Genomic DNA, 24,711 nt, shown 5'->3' on the forward strand with positions numbered 1-24,711 from the left:
TAATAATTGATAAGCAAATATGTTGATAGTTGAATCTCAACACCACCTTAAATGGGACAAATGATTTGAAGCCCCAGTCATTAACATTTTCAAATTTCATTTTGTTATAAATAAGATCTATTTTTTATTTTTTCTGCTCTTAAAATTTTCACATCTACCATCCCTAATTGGAAGTGCAGTATAGAGATCAAAGGTCTTTCCCTAAGGACTGGCAACAATGCTACCATCATCAACGTATCACAGATTTTTACAAATTCTCCCAGTTCTGGAGCTTTTTATCTAAAAAAATGAATTCCAAACCCATGTCCTACTCTCTAATTTTTCATTGATTTGTGATAGTTATTTCATAAATTCTGTTTACTGAACTCTCAAATCATGTGCTGAGCGGTCCGGCTTTTTCTGGCTCTGTAGCCAGAATGAAATTTTAAAAGTATGAAAAATAAAAATTTTAGAAATGCAGAATGTGACTATCATTGTTTTTATTATTTTTTCCCTGCACATATAGATAAATAGTCTGCTCTTATTTACTTCCCCAACCTTTACCTCCCTACTTCTCTCTTGTTTTCCATGTTTTGTAGCAAAGCATCCACTTTGGCATGTGTTATCATGGGCCTCTGCCAAACTTCGGTTCTTTGATCATCATCTGTTTTACTAAGGATGTAATACAGGGTGGTTGTTTTTCCTTCCCTGACAACCAGTAGTTCAAACTTCAAAACACCTTAGCACTGTGCTTAGGTCCATTTGTAGTTGTTATTTTTATTAATATAGTTAACACCTATTACCCTGCTTACTATAGGCCAGGCATGACTCTTGTCACTTTACATGTTTCAACCCACCGAAACTTCAAAATGATTTCTCACTATATTGTTTTATTATTTTATAGTATAGATTCTTTAATTGATAGTTACAATTATTATTAACACCATTGTCACTTGTGTCACTCCCAACACAGGACTTTGCAGGGCTGCTGTGTTACAGAACTCCAGGTGTGAAGGGTGCTTCCTTGAACTGGCAGCGTGCCAGTCATTGCACAGACTAGGTGCTCAGCAAATGTTCATGGGATTTGATTTTCTAACCTTTTTACACTTTGTGCTTTTCTGTGTTCCTTTTCATATCTCTGGTGTTCTAAGAAGTTCCTCTGACCTATGTTGAAGATCAACTCTCAAAAAGGCAATATTTATAGAGTTTTCAAAGGGAGTACAAATTGAAAGTAGAATCTGCCTTAGATTGGCACAGGGAATAACATTTCAGGGGCAAAAACAACACAATAGAGGTCTTTTAATGATGGAGTAGTGTGGGCTACACCTTGGGCCTCCTCGAGATAATCACCACTAGCATCTGCATAACCTGAACACACAATGAGTATGAATAGAAAACAGTAGTACACTCTGTCACTGGTGTTTAGGAGGTAACACAGTATTTTTGATAAGTCAAATGTATGATTCCAGGAAAGCCCCAGAGCTTTCAGTGTTACATGGAAGATCACTTGGAGAGCTTCCTCATGCTTAGGGCAGTTTTACACAGGGAGTTTTATGGGCTTACTCTGTTTGCTTTAGCCTTTCACATTTAATTATATTCTCACTACACAAGTCTGTAAAAATTATAAAGTCCAAATAACTAATTCCCTTTTTGCTACTGTCAGACACATTAATCCTGTACAGTGTGACAAAACTGTTCTCCTAGGCTAGTGATGTTTATTTTTATATTTCAATTTACTAATTTTCTTTCAAGTTGTTTCACTATAAATTTATTAAACTAGTTTCTTCCAAGCTAAGGCAAATCTACTTTTCATGGATACTAAAAACACTGAAGGTTTATATTAATATTTATTCTTGAGATGGAGATATATCTTTTAAAAATACCTCTATGTTAATGGATATTGAGGCCTTTTTTTTTTTCTGGGCTGATTTGTAAGTCTTCACAGAATAGCAGTGCATTTTTTCTGAGTCATTTCAATCTTCCCTAACATCCCCATTTCCATTTAGAATGTGACAACTGAGTTCTATTGTATTCAAGTGGTTGCTACCTCAAGAATTAATGAATATATTTTCTAAATGTTAACGTTTTAGTGAAATGAAAGTACTCTTTAGCAATTCTGTTCATTGGATGCCGCAGAAATAATTTTTTGGAAGTGGGTTTTTGAAAAAACTTGGCATCTGATAATTCCATACGTTAATTTATTTGGTTCTCTACCTCTACCCTCATTAAGGGAAACTTTTTAAGATTTGGTTAAGTCCAATGGCTCAAAGACTTTTTTTTAAAGAGTATTTTCCAGAAGGATTGAAACAGGCTGGACAATATGGAAGCAAAGACAAAGAAGGTACCTTCTGTCTCTCTCCTTAGCTTAGACTCTGTATTAATCTTCTATTACAGTGTAACAAATTACCGTAAACATAGTGGCTTAAAACAACACACATTTACCATCTCCAGGTTTCTGTAGGTCAGGCTTGACATAACAGGGGGCTCGGGGGTAAGGGTCTCACTAGGCTGCAATCAAGTGTCAGTTTGGCTGAGTTCCATCTGGACCACGGGATCTTCTTCCAAGCTCATTCAGGTCGTTGGCAGAATTTAGTCCCTTGCAGCTATAAGACTGAAGCTCTTAGCTCCCAGAGGTCATTCCTCTCCATACTCAGTTCACAACATGGACTTTTGCTGCTGCTGTTTTTTTTATTATGTAAGTTTCAGGTGTACAGCCTTATAATTTGACACCTGTATACACTACAAAGTGATCACCACCACAAGTCTAGTTACCATCCATCACCATACAGTTGATCCCCTTCACCCATTTCATCCACTTCTCCCCACTCCCTTCCTCTCTGGTAATCACTAATCTTTTCTCTATATCTACAAGTTTGTTCTGTTTATTTGTTTTGTTTTTTTAGATTCCACATATGAGTGAAATCATTTTATATTTGTCTTTCTCCATCTGATTTATTTAACTTAGCATAATACCCTCAAGGTCCATTCATGTTGTTGCAAATGGCAGAATTTCATTCTTTTTCATGGCTGAGTAGTACTCTTGTGTGTGTGTGTGTGTGTGTGTGTGTGTGTGTGTGTAAATATATATATACCACATCTTTCTCCATACATCTATCGATGGCCACTTTACCATTATGTAATGCCCTTCTTTATCTTTTAGTGCAGTCTTTGTTTTAAAGTGTATTTTGTCTGATATGAGTATGGCTGCTCTAGCTCTCTTCATTTCCATTTGCATAGCATATCTTTGTCCGTTCCTTCACTTTCTTTCTGTGTGTGTCCTTACTTCTAAAGCAAGTCTCTTGCAGGCAGCCTATAGGTGGGTCTTGTTTTTTGATTCATTCAGCCACTCTGTGTATTTGATAGGCAAATTTAGTCCATTTACATTTAAAGTTATTATTGATAGGTATGTACTTATTGACACTTTGTTAATTGTTTTCTGGCTGTTTTTGTAGTTCCTCTCTGTTCCTTTCCTCTTCCCTTTCTCTCTTCCCTTGCGTTTTGGTGGTTTTCTTTAGTGTTATGTTTAGATTTCTGTCTCATTTTCTTTTGTGTATTTATATAAGTTTTTTTCTTGTGGTTACCATAACGTTCATATATAACATCCTAGAAATAGTAGTCTGTTTCAGGTTGGTAGCAACTTAAATTTAAACACATTCTAAACCTTATCTTCTTACTGCCCCCTCAGCTTTATACTTTGGATGGCACATTTCACGTCTTTTATTTTATCCCTTAACTAATCATTGTAATTTATTTAATGTTACTATTTTTGAGTTTTAACCTTTATGCTTGCTTTATAAGTGCCTGATCCACTACCTTTATTATACATTTACCTTTTCCAATGGAGATTTTTAATATTAATTTTGCCATTTCTTTTCAGCTTAAAGAAGTTCCTTCAACATTTCTTACAGGGCTGGTTTGGTGATCACGAACTCCTTTAGCTTTTGCTTATCTGGGAAGGTCTTAATCTTGCCTTCAATTCTGAATGTTAACCTTGTTAAGTAGAGAATTCATGGTTGAAAGTTTTTTCCTTTCAGCATGTTGAATATGTCATGATACTTCCTTCTGGCCTGAAAAGTTTCTGCTGAAAAATGTACTGATAGCTTTTAGGGTTTCCCCTGAATGTAGCAAGCTGTTTTTCTCTTGCTGCTTTTAGGATTATCTCTTTATCCTTAACTTTTACCGTCTTAAATATAATGAGTCTTGGTGTCTATGTGTGTCTTTGGGTTCATCTTATTTGAAACTCTCTGGGATTCCTGGACTGGATGCCTCTTTTCTTCCTTAGATTAGGGAAGTTTTCAGCAACTATTTCTTCAAATATATTTTCTGGCCCTTTCTTTCTCTCTTCTCCTTCTGGGACCGCTATAATCCAAAGGTATCATTATTTTTTAAAATACTTTAAAAATTTTGCTACTCTGAGTGTTTCATTGCTTTGCCTTCCAGCTCACTGATTCCAGTCTGTTGTTGTACCCCTCTAGTGTATTTTCCAGTTCCATTATAACTTCTGTTTGGTATTTTCTTATATTTTCTATCTCTTTGTTGAAGTTCTGACTGGGTTCATCCATTCTTCTCCCAAGTTCAGTGAGCATCTTAATGACAATTACTTTGAACTCTTTATCAGGTAGTTCTTTTTCTGAGATTTTGTATTGTTCTTTTGATTGAAACATGTTACTCTGTCTCCCCATTTTGCCTAATTCTCTGTATTTGTTTCTGTGTATTAGGTAAATCATCTACCTCTCCTAGTCTTGAAGGAATGGCCTCATGTAGGAGATATCATGTAGGGTTCAGAAGCACAATCCCACCTGAACACCAGAGCCAGAAGCTCAAGGGAGCCCCCTATGTGGACACTTATGCCCTATTGTACTGGCAGGGCCAAGGCTGCTTCTGCAGCACATGTTTGGGTAGGACTGGCCCAGGGCCCAGCTGCAGGACCTGGCTATGGCTATTGTATCATTAGTGCATGGTGGGCAGGACTGGCCCCCAGCCTGGCTGTAAGACCTGATGGCTGTTTGCTTCTTCAAGACCAGCAAGAGGATCTCTCTATCTCAAGCAGGGCTCTGGTTCCTTCTTTAAAACTCATCTAATTATGTAAGGCCCACCAAAGATCATTTCCCTTTTGATTAATTCAAAGTCAGTGGATTAGGGACATTTACTACATTTGCAAACATCTTTTTACTTTTGCTATATAACATAATATAGCATAATCACAGAAGTGATATTGCACCATATTCACAGATTCCACCCATACTAAAGGGGAAGGGACTAATACAAAGACATGTATCACTAAGGGTTGATTTAGAATTCTGTCTATTCCATAGGTCCTAAATCCAATTTTATTAAACCAGTTTCTTATCTCTTCTTTTTCAGACCTCACCACAAGCTCTCCAGCTAGAGGCCAAGACACAGATAAATCACAGAATTATCAACTCTGAGGCCCTCCTTGGCATGGCTAGGTCTGTCTCCCCACAGACTTCCCATATTACTTTTCCTACCATTTCTCCTACAAAGTAGTATATGCAATGCTTTGTCTTCACAAGGCTATAAACTAGATCCTCCTATCCACCCAGAAGCACAATACCTAATAATAGATCAAAGCATAGGAAGAAACAGCCTCATAATTATCCTATAAATTTGAGATCTGTAAAGTGATAGTATGTGTACCATTAAGCAATAGTAAATCTAAAATGTTCTTGTCTTTGCTAATAAAATTTTAAGGACAATTTATTTTCTTGGGAAAAGTTAAAATGTAATCTTGTTCAGTCTTCTCCATTACTGATACTCTACATTAATGTATTTCAAAAGTGATAATTAGCCATTTGAGGTGTGCTGTCCTTTCGCTCTATCAGTGGCTTGGTATATGTGATGGAGTAAAAAGAAAAACTATTGACTTCCTCTATGACACCTATTATTCACAACAGTAAAGAACAGTTTGGTTTCTCAACCTTACTGAATCAGAATAGTGAAACTGAAATCAGTAAAAATAAACTTCAAGCAATTTTAAATACTCTGAGATATTAATTGCTTTTTTCTAGCTTTATTTTTCTTGCCATCTTGAAAACTGACAATGATTCCTTTCCATAATTGTATTTTGATGATCTCAGAGTGCAATTCTGAAATGATTAAGGAACTATGAATATGATATTTTAGGAGAAAATACAAGCTTTGTGTTTTTAAGGTTTAGAAACAAAAGGATGAGAAATATCCTCAACAGCACAAAAACAATTGCTTTTTTCAATTCTCAATAGGAATCCTACTTATCTTTCCCTGTGAGGCAGATGCGCTGTGGTATTGGAGCAAGTAGTACAAAGACATACAGTGAGTCGGCTGCCAACAACATCAGTTAACTGTTAGGGCAAAAACTATGGTGTGTTACTGTAGCATGCAACCAGAGAAATTCTTAAAAGACAAAAACTCTAAAGCTGAATGCCAGAACACATTAGAATATATAATAGTCAATAAAAATAATGGAAAAGAGAAAAGTCCTTGCAGCTCTCATTTAGAAATATTCACAAATTTCATCAACATCATCTTAGTTAATATCATGCTAATAATACTGTTGGTGTTGATGAGATTGAAAGGCGATGATTAGAGGGCTTACTTGTGCCCTCTCTAAAATGTGTAGAATAGCAGTTAACTTTGAGAACAAGCCTAGGAGGCAGATGCTCTTGTTATCCCTGTTTTACGTATGAAGGTTAGTTTTTCAGCAACTTACTTCTGGTCTCTCTGACGCCCAACCTATGCTCTAGCAGATGCTATTTTTGTCCAGCCATCTCCGGTCTGCACTCCCAGTTTTCCTAAACACCAAAGGCATTCTACCTCCACCCCTTCCTCAAGCACTTATGGTGTTATAGAAGAGTGTTTGGCCTGTGCATGCACCAGGCCACAGGTGCCACACCCTTGGGAGCAGGCCTTAGCAAATGGCAAGTGGGAATTGTTAAATAAATAGCCCATCTTCTTGGTTCCTCACTGGAACCTGCTGGGGGCATTTCACACCACATCCCAGAGGTCCCCAAGATAACCTGCTTCTTCTTAATCCTGTACTGGCCTCCTTCCTTCCCTGTCTCATCCTTGCCCTTACTGCTGCTTTCTGGGATTATTCCACAGAGAAGCACAAATCCCTGTCTCAGGCTCTGCTTCTGAAGTACGCAACATACAACACGAGGTCTTTTCTTCTATTACAGACCGCTAATAAGATATTAAAGTAAATTGACTGAAGTCTGAGAATTTTTAAACTTGAACGTACTTTTTGGAAAAGCAATTTATTTTATTTATTCTTATAATTTACACTCACAGATTTTTCTTTAATAAAGAACAAAGCTTTGTTCACTCTTTTCTAAATTTAATGAGGAATTGTTCTTCAATAATTTTTTCAAGAGATAATGTATTCTCAAAACTCTAGAAAATTTAGAAAAGCATAATTATACAATTTTGTAGTCATTGTCTCTCAGTACCTTTTGTTATAAAACTGTAATCTTTCAAAATTTGAAAGAACCCATTAGTCTACATTTGAAAGATGTTTGTGAATGACAAATCGGTCATTCTTTAACAATGAAGAAAATTTCACTTTAGACCATAATTGTAAAACATCTACACATATTCATGATGGACAACATCCATGCTTAACAGAAAGGTAAAACAAATAACTAGGGCATAATAAATGATGAACTATATGCTATAAAGATAGAGTGTTTCCATTTCCCCAGAACAATTTTCTTTTTATATTCTACGGTTGATAGGTGTTGGGCTGCAGCCCGAAGGCCTACAAGCCCTGTAGCTGCCCAGCCTTGAGACCGAAGAAAGAGCCAGGAGTCAGCGAGAGAGACATCAGTGGTTTAGTGGATAGGGCATCTCACATGCCTGAAGCAAGGTCCTGGAGCAGTACCACACCGTGTACAGTCTTTGCTAGTGGGGTAGGAGGAAGAGGGAGGTTACCAGTTAAAGAGGGGATGTGATGTTAAGTTGACTCATAGGTTACCAGGGAAACTAGCAAAGGGGCACACCCCTCACTGGCCCTTTGATAAATGATCATAATGGAGCCCTTCTGATCTAGAGATTAGCACAATCACAAGCTGCGGCTGGGGGAGGCAGGGGGCGGGTGGTGGGCAAGCAGGTAGGCAGTTACTCATTAAGCTCTATGATTAAGAAGGAAGGTCAGTCAGGTGAGTAGGGGTTCGTGAAGCAGAGACTGGTCGAGCAGGGGATGCACAGAGAGCAAGAGAATCGTCATCTTGAGTGGCCTGACCATATGATAGGCTTAGAGCTATGAGTTTACATTTTAAATGGTTGTAAAGATCTAAGAATCTTCTCTGTTCCTAAGAGAGGATATGTTTACGTTAGGAAGATGTGTTCTTTTTCTCTCTCAAGAGGGGTCGCTGTGCAGCAGTTCTTACAGAAACTCCAAATAGCATAATTTGGGGGTTTTTCTCCCACAGTACAGACCCCTTGTGTTTGCAGCTGACATTTGCTCTCATTGCGTCTCCCCAAAGGGAGAGAGTGGAGCATGGGGAACAAATCCTATAAATTATAACGTCTGATCTTTGATCTAGAAAGCTTGTTTGCTTTTACGAAAAAAATGTGAAATAAAATCGATATTTTATGGCAAGACAAGAAAAATTTAAACATTAAAAAATTTTCTCTGCCCTTTGGCCTCTCCTCTCCCCTCTACTATGCATTGTGCATCTGCATTATACATTGACCAGACCGCCCCATCGGCAGAAATAGGTGCTCAACCACAAAGAACAGCATTCTCTTAGTACCAAGACAACTCCTTAAAAAGATCTTGTGAGGGGCCATGATGACCCATAATCCACTACCCATTAGATTGTATAGACTGTCAATGATACGTCACTTAACGTACAGCCCTAAGTCTCAAAAACTTATATAACTGTGCTTTGACCTCTAATGGGCAGAACAGTTCTTGGAGCTTTTTGAGAGGCTGTTCCTGGGTTATAATCCTCAATTTGGCTCGAATAACATTTTCTATTTCTTTTTAGATCGACTAATTTTTCATCAATAAAATAAATATAGCTATTAAAGACTTATCAATAAAATGTTCTTAGGAGTGAATCTTTAAATTGGCCTACCAGGGGCCTTTTTACTTGCAGAAAAGTTTGTAATAAGTTTCTGATACACTCTCATAACTCAACTGACTGAAATTTTCAGTCAGTTCTAGCCACAATTCTTGGAGGACCCACAGAGCCTGCTTCATAGGAACATCAAAGTCAAGCAGACATCAGCTTCTAAATCAAGGAACAACACAAGAACATTCTAGATTCCTTGTGTTTCCCTGACCTTCCTCTTTAAGAGTAGCTATGACCAACAAACTACTAGGCTTTTCAAAAGTGTGGCCATTCCAGCTCACATTCAGAGCTCCTTGCTGTACAGTCTAAGGGCCATTTGAAAGGGCTCCTGTGCTGTGGTTTTATGGCATCTTGCCATCTAACATTAGACCTGAGAGAAGTGAGATGGGCCTGAAGGCCTGAGTGAGACTGGAGAGAGAGTTAAGTATCTAGCGTACATCAGGGGATCCAGGAAGGGGAGCCCAAAATGGTTTCACGGGTTTCTAGAGAATGGTTAGATACGAGAAATTCTGTGGTCTCTGAGTTGTATTTGAGGAGTTCCATGTGGGTAGATTCTTAGGACATTTACATCATTGGTTTTCAAACTTAAGCATGCATCACTATCACTTAGAAGTTTTCTTAAAACACAGATGGATGGGCTGCACACCTAGAGTTTAGGATTCAGTAGACCTCGGGTGGTGCCCAAAGATTCCATCTGCCCAGTTTTTAAAGAGTATTTCTAAAAACTTAAGGATGACTGTGTACATTATAAGAACATTATAACATTATAAGAACATCAAGTTAAATGAGTAAGTCTACTATAAAAATAACAAAAAAATCTGATCGCTAATTTCACAAGAACTTGAAAAAGAAAGGGATACTTTCTTGCAGAATATGAACTAAATAAATAGCTTGACTTTTAAAACAAACAATTGAGCAAGTTAACTTTCTTCCCAGGGGTAAAAGAGCTATTCCTTAAACAATGTTAATGCAGAAATTTTCCTTTTGACAATGTGCCTTTACCTGCCTCCAGAGGGAAATCAAAACTGGACAGTCTCTCAAATTTAATAAAGCACAAATTTTGATTGGTTTAGAGATTAACAGATGCACATAAATTTAGAACAAGGAGTGGCAAATGTCCTGTCCCCACATAAATGGAAGAAAAAAGTGCTCAAAGGGAATGGTAGGTTTAGGTATTGGGTGTCTTGGTTGCTAAAATAAGGCGAAGAACAAAAGAAATGCTAATAGCCCACCCTTCAAAAAACTTTTTATCTTCAGTCTTTAAAGCAAGAGTTAAAGACAGTATTACTTGGTAAAGAAATATTAGGTAATTATAAAAAAAATTCTTCAAGTTGACTCAAGTTAATTAAGTACTCAATATTCCTGATCACAGAAAATACTTGAATAACTTAAACTGTTTCATTAAATTTGGCTAAAAAGACAACTAAACGTGTTCTCTTTGCCTAAATCAGAAAGAGATATATAACATAACATTTAGTTCATGTCAATCAGATTGATTTTATAACAGAAAACTGGAAAATTTGCATACTTGTCTTACAGAACAGACGAGTGATCATTAATTACACTAAATTTAAGATTGCATGGATAGAAGTATGCACGTAACTAAACTGAAAGAAAATAAGTAGTAACTTTATTTTTAAAAACATGATTGTTTGAAACTTCAGACAGTGCTGCATGCTATTTCATTTGGATTCCTTGAGTAAAATTTTAGGATTGTGGTAAGTTTTTAACGTCAACTGTAGTTCTATTATTTTGTGTACTTAAACTAAATTAAAATAGAGACAGAGCAAAGGTACCTGATCACCACAGAGCAGCGGGTTTTTTTTTGTTTGTTTTTTTTAATAGACTTTATATTTTAGATCAGTATTAGGCTCACAGCAAAACTGAGTGGAAAGTAGAGAGTTCCACATACCCCTCCCCCTACACGAGCACAGCCTCCCCGACTACCATCATCCCCAACCAGAGTGGTACTTTGCTCCAATGAACCTACATTGACACATCATCATCACTCAAAATCCATAGTTTACACTGGGGCTCCCTGAGTAGATTTTATTTACGTATTCTTTCAATATGTAAATATATTTGCAATGTAAATAGCATCAAATTACAAGGATAAAATTACTGCTGTAAAAAAGTATCATGCTTTATAAAATTAATTATATTCAATCTCTAAAATTTATTATCATTATTTCATATACATCTGCCCATATTTAAAATATATACATATTGAGGTAATTTAAAATGATTTTTACAGATATCAAATCAGTTGTTGCCAGGGGCTAGGAGTGTAAGGAGAGAATTAACCATAAAGGATCATGAGGGAACTTTGTAAGGTGATGAGAAATGTTCTATATTTTGATTTTGATGGTAGTTATGACTGTATTTTTCTGTCAAACTCATCAAACTGTAAGTTTTCCTCTATGTAAATTATACCCCAATAAATTTAAGATGAAAATATTTTAAATAAAATCATTTTTTAGAAGAAGTTTATGTATAACAGAGAACTGGTAGCTTAGAATGAAAAATGGTCATTGAGTACCGAGACTGTTTTCAATACAAGGTAGTAAAAAATTTATTGCTTTCTGCATAGAAGAAAGGTTTTGCCTTGCCCCAACTGAATACATACTTTCAAAAGAGTCTGCTTTTACTGTGATGTTGTGTATTTTATGCCCATGGTCATTTATTTAAAAAAAATAAGCAAACAGAAAGAATAATAAGGGTCTATTATGTCTACAAAACCTAAAATCACTAAACTGTTTGTTGTTTTTCCCTTGTTATGGGTGCTATAAAGTGCTGTTACTTTGACTAATAACACAGACAAGGTTGTAGCTATTTCTCATCCTTGAGCATTTGTGCGTTTGTCTGAAAATTCTCTTTGATTTTGCTCTTCTCCAAGGTCAGCCCCTCAATTTGGACTAACACATCTGACAGGGTATTCTACATCCAAACCAACTCTGATGTTTCTTCAACAGCTGCTAGGTAGCACCAAAGGCTTGAAATCACCTCACCTTGAAACCCTTCCTGTGGCACTTGAGCAAGGAGGGGCCGACTGATACAATTCGGCACAACTGGAATGCCCTATATTTTCTTACTGTTCTCAATGCTTGCCCCAGTATGAGGAAACCATTTCCTTCCTCTTCATGAGAATACGACCTTTGGTTAACTCTGTATTTCCCTTATAACCCTCAACAGATAGTATGTTAACTATGTTGTTAAGCAACACAAGGTAAAAATGATGCCCTGGTTGGTAAATTTCATCTAGACTGGGAGAAGTAGAAACACCTGTTAGGAAGCCGTATCTTTGGACTTCCTGAATGTAATGATTCTTGTAACTGGGCATGTTCCTGGAAACTATGAATTAGTTACAAGAGATACTAGCTCCTGTGAGAAAGGAGGCTTTTACACCATAGAGGCTCCCACACCTGCTCAGTGCGATCTTGTCTTTTTCCATCTGCACTGGGTTACCTGGTAGCTAAGGAAGATATCTCCCGGATGGCTGCAGGGGCTGCTGCATGGGCTGCAGCAAGGGATAGCTGAGGCTGTCTTGTTGCTGAACTGTGGTTCCCGCCCTATATCCTCCTGAAGAGGTGTCAAGTGTGGCCTTGGATAGTCTTGTGGATAGTCTTGTGGGTCTGATGTTTACTTGAATCTAGGGGGTCAAAATGGGCATGGAATATTCTTTTTGGGAATAGGGAAAAGTTTTCAAAACAAAAAGAAAAGCTCAGTCTACCCAAGGTCAGTTTTATATCAATAAAGTATTACTTTTTGATATGCAATTACAGGCCCCATTGGGGTCTGGGAGTGGAAGCATGTTCATACTTATGCACAAGGGATGACACAATGGCTGTCAATAAATTTACTTCTGGGAAGAATTTTATTTGTAGTTTTAAAACACTTTTTATCAATTGGAGATGCTTTTGGTGCATGCTCTATAGTATTGATTGCAAGGTTTTGAAGATTTGCCAATGTCTTCATTGTCCCTAACATATTTTTCCCCTCAGGGTAATCATCACCTGATGACCCTATTGCCCGATGCTTATGTGATCACTTCCAATAGGAGATTCTACTCTCTTTCATTCTGGTATGATTGGTTTCTGTAATAAATTAACCAGAAGCATTCCGTCTACCACCAATGCGTGGCCTCTTTTTTTCCCCTCCTGCTTGCCTAAAGGTTCCCACTGTAAGCTAAAGATCAGACATTGTGTCTTTCGTTAAAATTAGAAAGTAAGTCTCAGAAGTTGGTGGAGAAGATTGTTGAGACTGCTAAGAATAAACCCATGGCTGAGGTTTCCAAATGTAAGCTGAGATTGCCACCAAGAGTAAATACCTGACCAACTGAGCCAGTGGACTTGAAAGTCAGGATTTCCAGGACTATTTTGACCCAAAGACAGATGACTTTGTGAAAGTAGACTGCGAACCCAAGATCAGCAGATAAAGAAATAGCACCTTGTAAAAGCAAAGAGACATATCTAATTGTAGTTATTTGCTTTAGAATATTGTTGCTATTATTTGTAATGGTTTATTTTATGATAAGCACTAATAAAGCCCCATAGACCTTTTCACTTTCTCTCTAATCCCAAATTTAGAAGACTAATTTAGTGCTAATTAGAATGAAGGCTCTCTCTTAAAATAATCTTAATTAATGGGCCATACATAACCTTATATAGGTTTGACTATATTAAACAGTTTACCAATTAGGAATGGGTTTACATTTTTGGTACAACGGTGCCAACTGACCTTTCAAAATTTATGGAAAGGGTAATTTTGTATACTTTATATGATCTAATTTCAGAGAATGTGTAACTAAATTCCTGAGAATATTTCTCCCTATAGGCACAATGCACTGAAACCCATGAACACATAAAATTTCCTTTATCCTTACACCAAGAAGGAACATATCCTTTAAGAAATCTAAATATGGAAAACTATGGAAAGCAAGCTAATTAACCTCAAGTGAATCTAAGGACGATGTCTCTAATAAATGGAACTCAGAGATGCACTTTTAAAATGAGTTAAGCTTAAAATCATCCCTTATTAACAGAGGCTGAATTAAATTATACTTATTTTAAATCAAATTCATCTATAAATAATCAAATCATATTTTTTAAAAAACCCCACCATTGCCAAAGTCGATGCAGATTCTGAAGAAAATATGATACATATTGATTGGCCTTGTCTATCAACTCCTGAGAACAGTGTCAGGTATTATACACAGTGCCTTTCCTGGGCCTTTTTACTTTTCATGGCAATGTATTTTTTTGGTAAAGGTTAAATAAAAATTGGTCCTTCTTCCAACCTAAATATAATTAAGCAAAGCAAATTTGTAACCATAATAGCAGAAGAGATAGCATGTTTAAAAGTGAACCTAACTTTGTTATGTGTGATATGATTGCATTTCATATGCGGAAACATCATCTTCAGAGTTTCTTCAGAAAATTTGTATAGTACTTGCTCTATGTCTTAAGGAGTTCCAGATTTACATTTGGTAAAGGATGGCACCTCTTTGGAGAAGAGCCACCAGACCCTTTGCTTCTGCCTCAAAATAAATGAAGTGTTAAGACTAGTATAAAAAGCTTTCTAGGAAAAATGTGTAGTCTTGGAGTCATTTACAAAATCTCAAGATAGAAGTTCATTCTCAAGATTTAGTAATTGTATGGCTCTAGTTATATTAACATGAAACAAGGAAATCTTTGTGTGTCAATGAGTGATTTTTTTTTTCATATATGAAAATAGGACAGGAAAAACACAACAGAACGTATATGTTCTATAGAAGCATATAATATAAGTATATATGATATATAGTAGATATACATTATATAATATATATAATGTACATATATATATTATATATAATGTATATATACATTATAAGTCCTAACCCCCTGTACCTGTGAATGTAACCTTATTTAGAAATAGTCTTTTTGCAGATAAAATTAATTTAAGAATCTTGAGATGAGATCATACTGGATTTAAGGCAGGCCCTAAATCCAATGACTACTGTCCTTATGAGAGAAAGAAGAAGGAGGTTTGAGGCTTGGAGACACAGAGCGGGAAGATGGAAGCAAAGATTGGAGTGATGCTGCCGCAAGCCAAGGAATGCCTGGAGTCACCAGAAGCTGGAAGAGGCGAGGAAGAATTCTTCCCAAGAGCTTTTGGAAGGAGTGTTGCCTACCACAACTTGACTTTTCTGACTCTTGGACTCCAGAACTGAGATAATAAGTTTCTGTTGTTTTAAGCCTCCAGGTTTGTGGTAATATGTTAAGGCAACCCTAGGAAATAAATACATCCTCCACGATACAAATTTCAAGGAATTAAATTGTAGGGAATTGCTATCACCAGACATACCTACATGGATTGCTCTTTTTTTTCTAACAATACAAATAATCTTGTCAAAACATGACTTTCAAAACGTGACAGATGATAATATAGTCCTGAAAAGCCCAACCCAATTAAAATAAAAATGGCAGTTTAAAAGAGAACTACATATGACAGTTGTCAAAGGGCTGCTAGATAAAACAAGGAACTCAGTTAAATTGGAACTTCAGATAAACAACAAATAATTTTTTAGTATAGGAGTACTCCAAATAGCACATGAGAGGTATGTATGTATTTATATTATTTATTTTTTATTGAATAAATTTGACATGTAACATTGTGTAAGTTTAAGGTGTACAGCATGTTACTTTGATGTATTTATATACTGTAATATGTTTGCCAATGTAGTGATATTTACCACATTACATAATTACAGTATAATATTATTATCTATATTCCTTATACTGTGGATTAGATTCATGAGCTATATTTATATTAAAAGATAATGGGTTATCTGAAATTCAAATTTAACTAGGCATTGTGCATTTTTTATTTGCTAAATCTGGAACCCTACAATTGCAGCAGAGAGACTGCACAGCTCACTCAAAGTCACACAGCTAATAAAATGTTGAGATTGGCTTTGAAATTATGTGGTCAGACTCCCTAGAAAGTCATGTACTTTCTAGTATATCAGGCTGCTTAAAGCAGGTATAATAAAACTTAGAAAAACGCAGTAGCATTCCAAAAAGCTACTTGGTTGTTCTGTAAAACAGGGTATAAAAGTGGAAGAATGATGGCCAGTTTTGCCTGTTGAGCCCACCTCAGTGCCTATTACATAAAAAGATTCTGAAGATGCAAAGTTCAAACAACCTTCTGGCGATGGTGGGGATGGTGGAAATGAGTTTTCCCTTCTGGCGATGGTGGGGATGGTGGAAATGAGTTTTCCCTTCCATTATTTTCTGCAAGGGTGAGATGGGACATGGAAGGCATAGGCATTTTGGTTTTGCTGGACAGTAGGTGAGGGTATCAATGTAATAAATGACAAGAGACTGTAATTTCTGCTAATTCTAATAGTTATACAAAATTTTTGCTTACATGCACCTTTTTCCAAAGTCCACACGGCTCCTAGTCATCAGCAGCCTTAAAATCTCAATAGGTTTTTGAACCCCCCTCATCCAATTGATCTCAGATGCTACTGGACATTCTCCAAACCATCTCTCCCGTTTTCCTTTCCTTCTCCAGTTCCACAACCATAATCCCCATTCAGGCCCTCAAAATTATATATCTATATATCTATATCTATATCTGTAGATATATAAAATTCACAAATCTGAAGGGACCCAATGCTATCTATCCAATCATATGCTTAACACCATCTGTTATTTACAGGTGGGTCTATGATAAATTTTAATCAATCCCAAACTTAACTCAGGTTGTTTCCTCTGTTTATATCTCCTCTCATAACTACCAACTAAAAACTTCATAAATGCCAGGCAAGTGAGTCAGATAGGGAAGCTGGATTAGAGTTTGCATTTTAAACACTTTGGGATATTCTTCACTTCTACAAAGTAATATTTTCTCTCCCATTTTTCTTAGGAACACGGCCCTCTCATTTTATCTTTAAAAAATTCCTATTTTGGGCAGAGGCATCTGGAGAGAATAATTTGCTACTACAAGAAAGACAGTGGTGCATACGCAATGCCATCCAGACTCACAATTGTGGAGACACGGAACGGTGGAACAAGACTGTGCATGCACTGCCCAGAGGGCAGATGCTACTTAGCTCAGATAACTGGCATCATATGTTGCCAGAGTTTGCCTGATGTTTTCTCATGATGACATTGACTTTATGCATTGTTGACAAGAATGTCACCCAGGATGTCCCTTTCTCAGCGCATCATATCAGCAGGGTCATTACATCTGTCTGTCTCATTACTGCTGATGTTAACTTCGCACTTGGTTAAAAGAATGTCTTCCAAGTTTCTCTACTGTAAAGTTACCTTTTTTTCCCCTTTGTAATTTATATGTATCTTGTGGGGAAATACTTTGAAATGATGCAAATATCCTGTTTCTCATCATAATTTTGCACATATAGTTTTAGCCTCAATTGATGATTTTTGCCTGTAATAATTATTATGGTGGTGTTTGTTAAAAGGTGATTTCTATTTTCCTGTCTACATTTGTTCATTAGAATTCTACCATAAGGAAAAGCTTTACCTTATCTCACACCTATTTATTTATTTAATTATGTATTTACCAGCATGAAATCATAGATATTTATATTATTCTATGGGTTATAATCCATTATTACCACTATTTATTTTGTTGCTGAAATCGTCCCAGTTTTGATCATTAGGAGCTCCTTTAAGTTGGCTCCTATTTCATTTTGACATTCTGACATCAATTTTTCAGTACTTCCTTATTTTCTGGCACTGCAAAATGTTCCAGGCTCATCTTGTACTGTCCCTGCCCCAGATCTGCAATCAACCATTTCTCCAGGAGCCCTGCTTACTTTTACTGGAGAAATTGTATTTAGAAACCAAGATCTGGGCCAAAAGTATGTGGATTTCTACTTTGTCATTACACCTTTGTGATGGCTTCTAGGCCCTCTCAGCAGAGAGATCACACATACATCTCTATCCATCTTAATTGCTATCTATCTATAAATATATTAGAAACCATCAGTTCATACTGATACCTTTCTAACACAACAAGGTGCATTCTAGCTTCCCCCCATTCCATGTCTTTGACCTCTCTCTCCAGCAGTAAGAAATCTGACTCTTCTTATCTACAATGTACTTACTTAGTTGCTCATTCCTAGCATATGCAGTAAGTAGTTTCAGAATTGAAAATCATTCTCTGAAGTACATTATTTATATATCGATCTGTTCGTCTTCAGTTTTATAGTGTATAACCCAAATATGGTTTTACTTAATCACTTAGATTAGTTGTTTTATTCCCATTCCCCTGAGGTGTGGTTATAGATATCAACAGGATGCAGGAACCTATCTATCTATCTATCTATCTATCTATCCATCCATCCATCCACTCATTCATTTCTTTCTGTAATATTGCCATGGTTAAAGAGTTAGAACTATACAAGAAAGTTTACTTGTATAGTAACAAGTATATTGTTGACATTCTTGTCAACAATGCATATAGAACTTCCTCCTTACCCCTTTTACCCCATTCCTATCCCACATTCTGGACACCTGTTCTTACCGATATTATGTTATGTTATCGATCTCATTCATTTCTGGATTTTACTTCTGATATTTCTTTTTGGAGAAATGAACAGATAATGCATAATCCCTTATACTCCCTTCTTTCTTCCCTAAAACATTTCATAATGTTGATACCCTTTGCACTTTGTTTTTTCACTTAATAATATATCCTGTAACACTTTCCATATCAATTCCTAAAGATTTTCCTTATTTATTTTACAGTTGCATATTATTTCATCATGTGGGTGTACCATGGCTTATTTCACCACCTCTTCTATTTATGGGCATTTTATAATTACAAAAAATTCTGCAATAAATAGTCGTGTGTATATGTATTTAATATTGTTGGGAGGACGTATCTAGGACTAAAATTTTGATCTCCTGATGCCTGGTTCAATTCCGTTTTAGATCAAATGTTGTAATGTAATGTAATTAAGATTGCTCTGAAGACTAAAAAATGTTTTATAAATACAGTGAAATAATACTATGTTAATAGCATTATTTTTGTCCTCCTAGCTAATTGTAACTTCTTTTGAGACCAGCAGTTCAATTCCATAAACATTTGTCCTCAGCTACTAAACCCGATGGTTAATTTTGCAAATCCCCCCTGTGTTTAAATTCTAACATTTCTAATCATACCTTCATTCATTAAGAATATTCTGATATTTACTAGTTTGTACTTAAACATTAAATCTATTATTTGTATCATCTCTAATCTTACAAAACCCACTGTTATGTTACTCATTTTCTCTAGTTTATTTTTGTAGAGACAGGAGATAAAAATTACAAATTATGGTCTTATTTGGTTCCTTTCACTGACTAAGTATGGATGTCAAAAAGAGTGGGAGGAGAAAAACAAGATCCTGTGATGCCAGGAGCACTCTGCAGGTCGTCTGACAATGAGTTAGAAGCTCAGGGGATCTCCTCCTTCTTAGTGGGAGGAATTACACCCAAATTCAGCTTCCTTTAGGAATGTAGGCCCTCAGATCTCCACATCCCGAAGCGGTGTTATTTCAAAACGTGCAAAAGATGCTATACGGTCTGGTTAGGGTCTATCTTTTGTCCTGCCCCTAACCAGGGTTCAAGGAATAATTAACGTACCCCAGGTAAGTTCATCAGGAGATTGCCTTGTGATATGGAATCCAGGAACTAAAGAGTATTTGTCTTGTCTTTTCCTTCATCATGGACTACAGAGACCTGTTTAATCCACCATGAGATTATTGCCAGGTCCAACCAAGCCTCAGAAAATCACTTGCTCCAAAGTTTTGGTGAGATGTTAGTCCAAGATTCTGCAGTTTCAGGGGATTCAATGGAGCAAATCTATGCAGCAAAAAGATTTTCAGGTCTGTGAAAAGGTGAATTCTGATATGGCTTCAAAAATGTGCTTCATCTACTTAACTGATTATGTCACTAATTATATATAATGTAGAGTCTAATTTGTCAGCAGTTTGGTAGGGACCTTGCTGTTTGGGTTGGAACAATTCAGAGTTTTCGAATTTGCATCATAACCTCTTCCTCTACAGTCACAGGAGTCAGACGATATTTCGAGCCACATCATTGAACCGAAACTTCTAAAACTGATATTATAGTTGATTTTTTTTTAACTTAAGCAGCCACAAGGAAAACAAAGTTTGTCAAAAACACAGAGAATAAGCTTCCAGGTGACATTTTTCTTATGTTCTTACCTCCTCGATCTCGGGCAGCTAAACTCTGACCCCTTCTTAATGTAATGTCCAATTGGTACATTCCGGGATCAGCCAAGGGGACATCTGCATTACTGGTTCCAGCAGTATTTATTTTCTGAAAACCAAGAAAAATATACAAAATATTAAATTTATTATCTCTATTTTATTTCCTCCAATGGGGGACCATGTGTAGCTAAATGCAAACTCCAAGAATTAGTCAATATAATAAATCATCTTATGAATTCACACAGCATCATAATCACCCAGTTCTCTGAAGGTTTTGAAATTCATGAAATTCTTTAGACTCAAAATAAAGACACAGTAGTTATAGGAATTCATGTTTTAACTCAGATTAGAATAACACATAAAATATCAAAAACATTTCCCATGGAAAGTCCCACATAATTCAACTAAGAAAGACTAACAAAGAAATAGTGTCTGAAGTAAAAACACAATCAGTGATGAATGGAGAATAAAGGTATGGGTAACTGAATTGAAAAGTAAAATGATTTATTCAGATGATTTTGTTGATTAATTTATCCATGAAAAGGGGCTCATACTGATGGATTACCCATGTCTATTTTAGCCCCAACATAAAATATGATGCAATTATACAGAAATAAATTCAACCAGCATTTTGACAGTACTTGCAAGAAATAAATTCTCAGTAGGGCTAAATTCCTAATGTTGCTTTCTATGGACTAAAGGTGCACAAGCTATTTCTAGAACTAAAAATCTTTGCAAGCCTACCTCTATAGAATATCTTTAGCGACAATATACTAGGCATTGAGTTATAAATGCACTAGCAAGAGGAATAACTATTATTAAAACAACATGAGATTCTTGGAGAAGATGGCGGAAGAGTAAGACGCGGAGATCACCTTCCTTCCCACAGATACAGTAGAAATACATCTACACGTGGAACTGCTCCTACAGAACACCCACTGAACGCTGGCAGAAAACGTCAGACCTCCCAAAAGGCAAGAAACTCCGCACGTACTTGGGTAGGGCAAAAGAAAAAAGAAATAACAGAGACAAAAGAATAGGGACGGCACCTGCACCAGTGGGAGGGAGCTGTGAAGGAGGAAAGATTTCCACGCACTAGAAAGCCCCTTCTCGGGCAGAGACTGCGGGTGGCAGAGGGGGGAAGCTTCGGAGCCACGGAGCAGAGCACAGCCACAGGGGTGCGGAGGGCAAAGCGGAGAGATTCCCGCACAGAGGCTCGGCGCTGACCAGCACTCACCAGCCCGAGAGGCTTGTCTGCTCAGCCGCCGGGGCGGGCGGGGCTGGGAGCTGAGGCTCGGGCTTCGGTCACAGGGAGAGGACTGGGGTTGGCGGCGTGAACACAGCCTGAAGGGGTTAGCGCGCCGCAGCTGGCTGGGAGGGAGACCGGGAAAACGTCTGCAGCTGCCGAAGAGGCAAGAGACTTTTTCTTGCCTCTTTGTTTCGCGGCGCACAAGGAGAGGGGATTCAGAGCGCCGCCTAAACGAACTCCAGAGACAGGCGCGAGCCGCGGCCATCAGCGCGGACCCCAGAGACAGGCATGAGACACTAAGGCTGCTGCTGCTGCCACCAAAAAGCCTGTGTGCGAGCACAGGTCACTCTCCACACCGCCCCTCCCGGGAGCCTGTGCAGCACGCCACGGCCAGGCTCCCGTGATCCAGGGACAACTTAGCCGGGAGAACGCACGGCGCGCCTCAAGCTGCTGCAACGTCACGCCGGCCTCTGACGCCACAGGCTCGCCCCGCCTCCTCTGTACCCCTCCCTCCCCCCGGCCTGAGTGAGCCAGAGCCCCCGAAGCAGCTGCTCCTTTAACCCCGTTCTGTCTGGGCGGGGAACAGACGCCCTCAGGCGACCTACACACAGAGGCGGGTCCAAATCCAAAGCTGAAACCCTGGAGCTGTGCGAACAAAGAAGAGAAAGGGAAATCTCTCCCAGCAGCCTCAGAAGCAGCGGATTAAAACTCCACAAACAACTTGATGTGCCTGCATCTGTTGAATACCTGAATAGACAACGAATCATCCCAAATTCAGGAGGTGGACTTTGGGAACAGGATATATTAATTTTTCCCCTTTTCCTTTTTTTTTTGTGAGTGTATATGTATATGCTTCTGGGGGAGATTTTGTCTGTATAGCTTTGCTTTATAATAGCTTTATTTTACTTCACTATATTATATCCTCTTTCTTTCTTTCTTTCTATTTTTTCTCCCTTTTACTCTGAGCCGTGTGGATGAAAGGCTCTTGGTGCTCCAGCCAGGCATCAGGGCCGTGCCTCTGAGGTGGGAGAGCCAACTTCAGGACACTGGTCCACAAGAGGCCTCCCAGCTCCACATAATACCAAACGGAAAAAATCTCTCAGAGATCTCCATCTCAACATCAAGACCCAGCTTCACTAAACGACCAGCAAGCTACAGTGCTGGACACCCTATGCCAAACAACTAGCAAGACAGGAACACAGCCCCATCCATTAGCAGAGAGGCTGCCTAAAATCATAATAAGGCCACAGACACCCCAAAATACACCACCAGACGTGGACATGCCCACCAGAAAGACAAGATCCAGCCTCATCCACCAGAACTCAGGCACTAGTACCCTCCACCAGGAAGCCTACACAATCTACTGAACCAACCTTAGCCACTGGGGACAGATACCAAAAACAACGGGCACTACGAACCTGCAGCATGTGAAAAGGAGACCCCAAACACAGTAAGATAAGCAAACTGAGATGACAGAAAAACACACAGCAGATGAAGGAGCAGGGTCAAAACACACCAGACCTAACAAATGAAGAGGAAATAGGTAGTCTACCTGAAAAAGAATTCAGAATAATGATAGTAAGGATGATCCAAAATCTTGGAAATAGAATAGACAAAATGCAAGAAACATTTAACAAGGACGTAGAAGAACTAAAGAGGAACCAAGCAATGATGAAAAACACAATAAATGAAATTAAAAATACTCTAGATGGGATCAATAGCAGAATAACTGAGGCAGAAGAAAGGATAAGTGGGGGCTTCCCTGGTGGCGCAGCGGTTGAGAATCTGCTTGCCAATGCAGGGGACACGGGTTCGAGCCCTGGTCCGGGAAGATCCCACATGCCACGGAGCAACTAGGCCCGTGAGCCACGATTACTGAGCCTGCGCGTCTGGAGCCTGTGCTCCACAACAAGAGAGGCCGCGATAGTGAGAGGCCCGCGCACCGCGATGAAGAGTGGCCCCCGCTTGCCGCAACTGGAGAAAGCCCTCGCACAGAAACGAAGACCCAACACAGCCATAAGTAAATAAATAAATAAATAAATAAAAAATTTAAAAAAAAAAAAAAAAAGAAAGAAAGGATAAGTGACCTGGAAGATAAAATGGTGGAAATAACTACTGCAGAGCAGGATAAAGAAAAAAGAATGAAAAGAACTGAGGACAGTCTCAGAGACCTCTGGGACAACATTAAACGCACCAACATTCGAATTATAGGGGTCCCAGAAGAAGAAGAGAAAAAGAAAGGGACTGAGAAAATATTTGAAGAGATTATAGTTGAAAACTTCCCTAATATGGGAAAGGAAATAGTTAATCAAGTCCTGGAAGCACAGAGAGTCCCATGCAGGATAAACCCAAGGAGAAACACGACAAGACACATATTAATCAAACTGTCAAAAATTAAATATAAAGAAAACATATTAAAAGCAGCAAGGGAAAAACAACAAATAACACACAAGGGAATCCCCATAAGGTTAACAGCTGATCTTTCAGCAGAAACTCTGCAAGCCAGAAGGGAGTGGCAGGATATACTTAAAGTCATGAAGGAGAAAAACCTACAACCAAGATTACTCTACCCAGCAAGGATCTCATTCAGATTTGATGGAGAAATTAAAACCTTTACAGACAAGCAAAAGCTGAGAGAATTCAGCACCACCAAACCAGCTTTACAACAAATGCTAAAGGAACTTCTCTAGGCAAGAAACACAAGAGAAGGAAAACACCTACAATAACAAACCCAAAACATTTAAGAAAATGGGAATAGGAACATACATATCAATAATTACCTTGAATGTAAATGCTCCCACCAAAAGACACAGACTGGCTGAATGGATACAAAAACAAGACCCATATATATGCTGTCTACAAGAGACCCACTTCAGACCTAGAGACACATACAGACTGAAACTGAGGGGATGGAAAAAGATATTCCATGCAAATGGAAATCAAAAGAAAGCTGGAGTAGCAATTCTCATATTAGACAAAATAGACTTTAAAATAAAGACTATTACAAGAGACTAAGAAGGACACTATATAATAATGATCAAGGGATCGATCCAAGAGGAAGGTATAACAATTGTAAATATTTATGCACCCAACATAGGAGCACCTCAATACATAAGGCAAATACTAACAGCCATAAAAGGGGAAATCGACAGCAACACAATCATAGTAGGGGACTT

General features: G+C 37.9%; 1 protein-coding gene across 9 annotated transcripts in view; it reads right to left on the bottom strand.

Annotated features, from left to right (window-relative positions):
* MCTP1 (multiple C2 and transmembrane domain containing 1) overlaps positions 1-24,711 on the bottom strand; it is a 558,214-nt gene that overhangs the window by 279,572 nt on the left and 253,931 nt on the right. For all 9 annotated transcript variants that reach the window (XR_005019457.1, XM_036848826.1, XM_036848822.1 and 6 more), the window contains exon 2: positions 20,281-20,395. Coding sequence is in view for 8 of the 9 variants with exons in the window: in XM_036848826.1 (XP_036704721.1) it covers positions 20,281-20,395 (115 nt within the window). In the remaining variant the exon portion in view is untranslated. The remainder of the gene's footprint in view (positions 1-20,280; positions 20,396-24,711) is intronic.

The sequence above is a fragment of the Balaenoptera musculus genome, chromosome 3 (genome assembly GCF_009873245.2).
Source record: "Balaenoptera musculus isolate JJ_BM4_2016_0621 chromosome 3, mBalMus1.pri.v3, whole genome shotgun sequence".
NCBI classification, from domain to species: domain Eukaryota; kingdom Metazoa; phylum Chordata; class Mammalia; order Artiodactyla; family Balaenopteridae; genus Balaenoptera; species Balaenoptera musculus.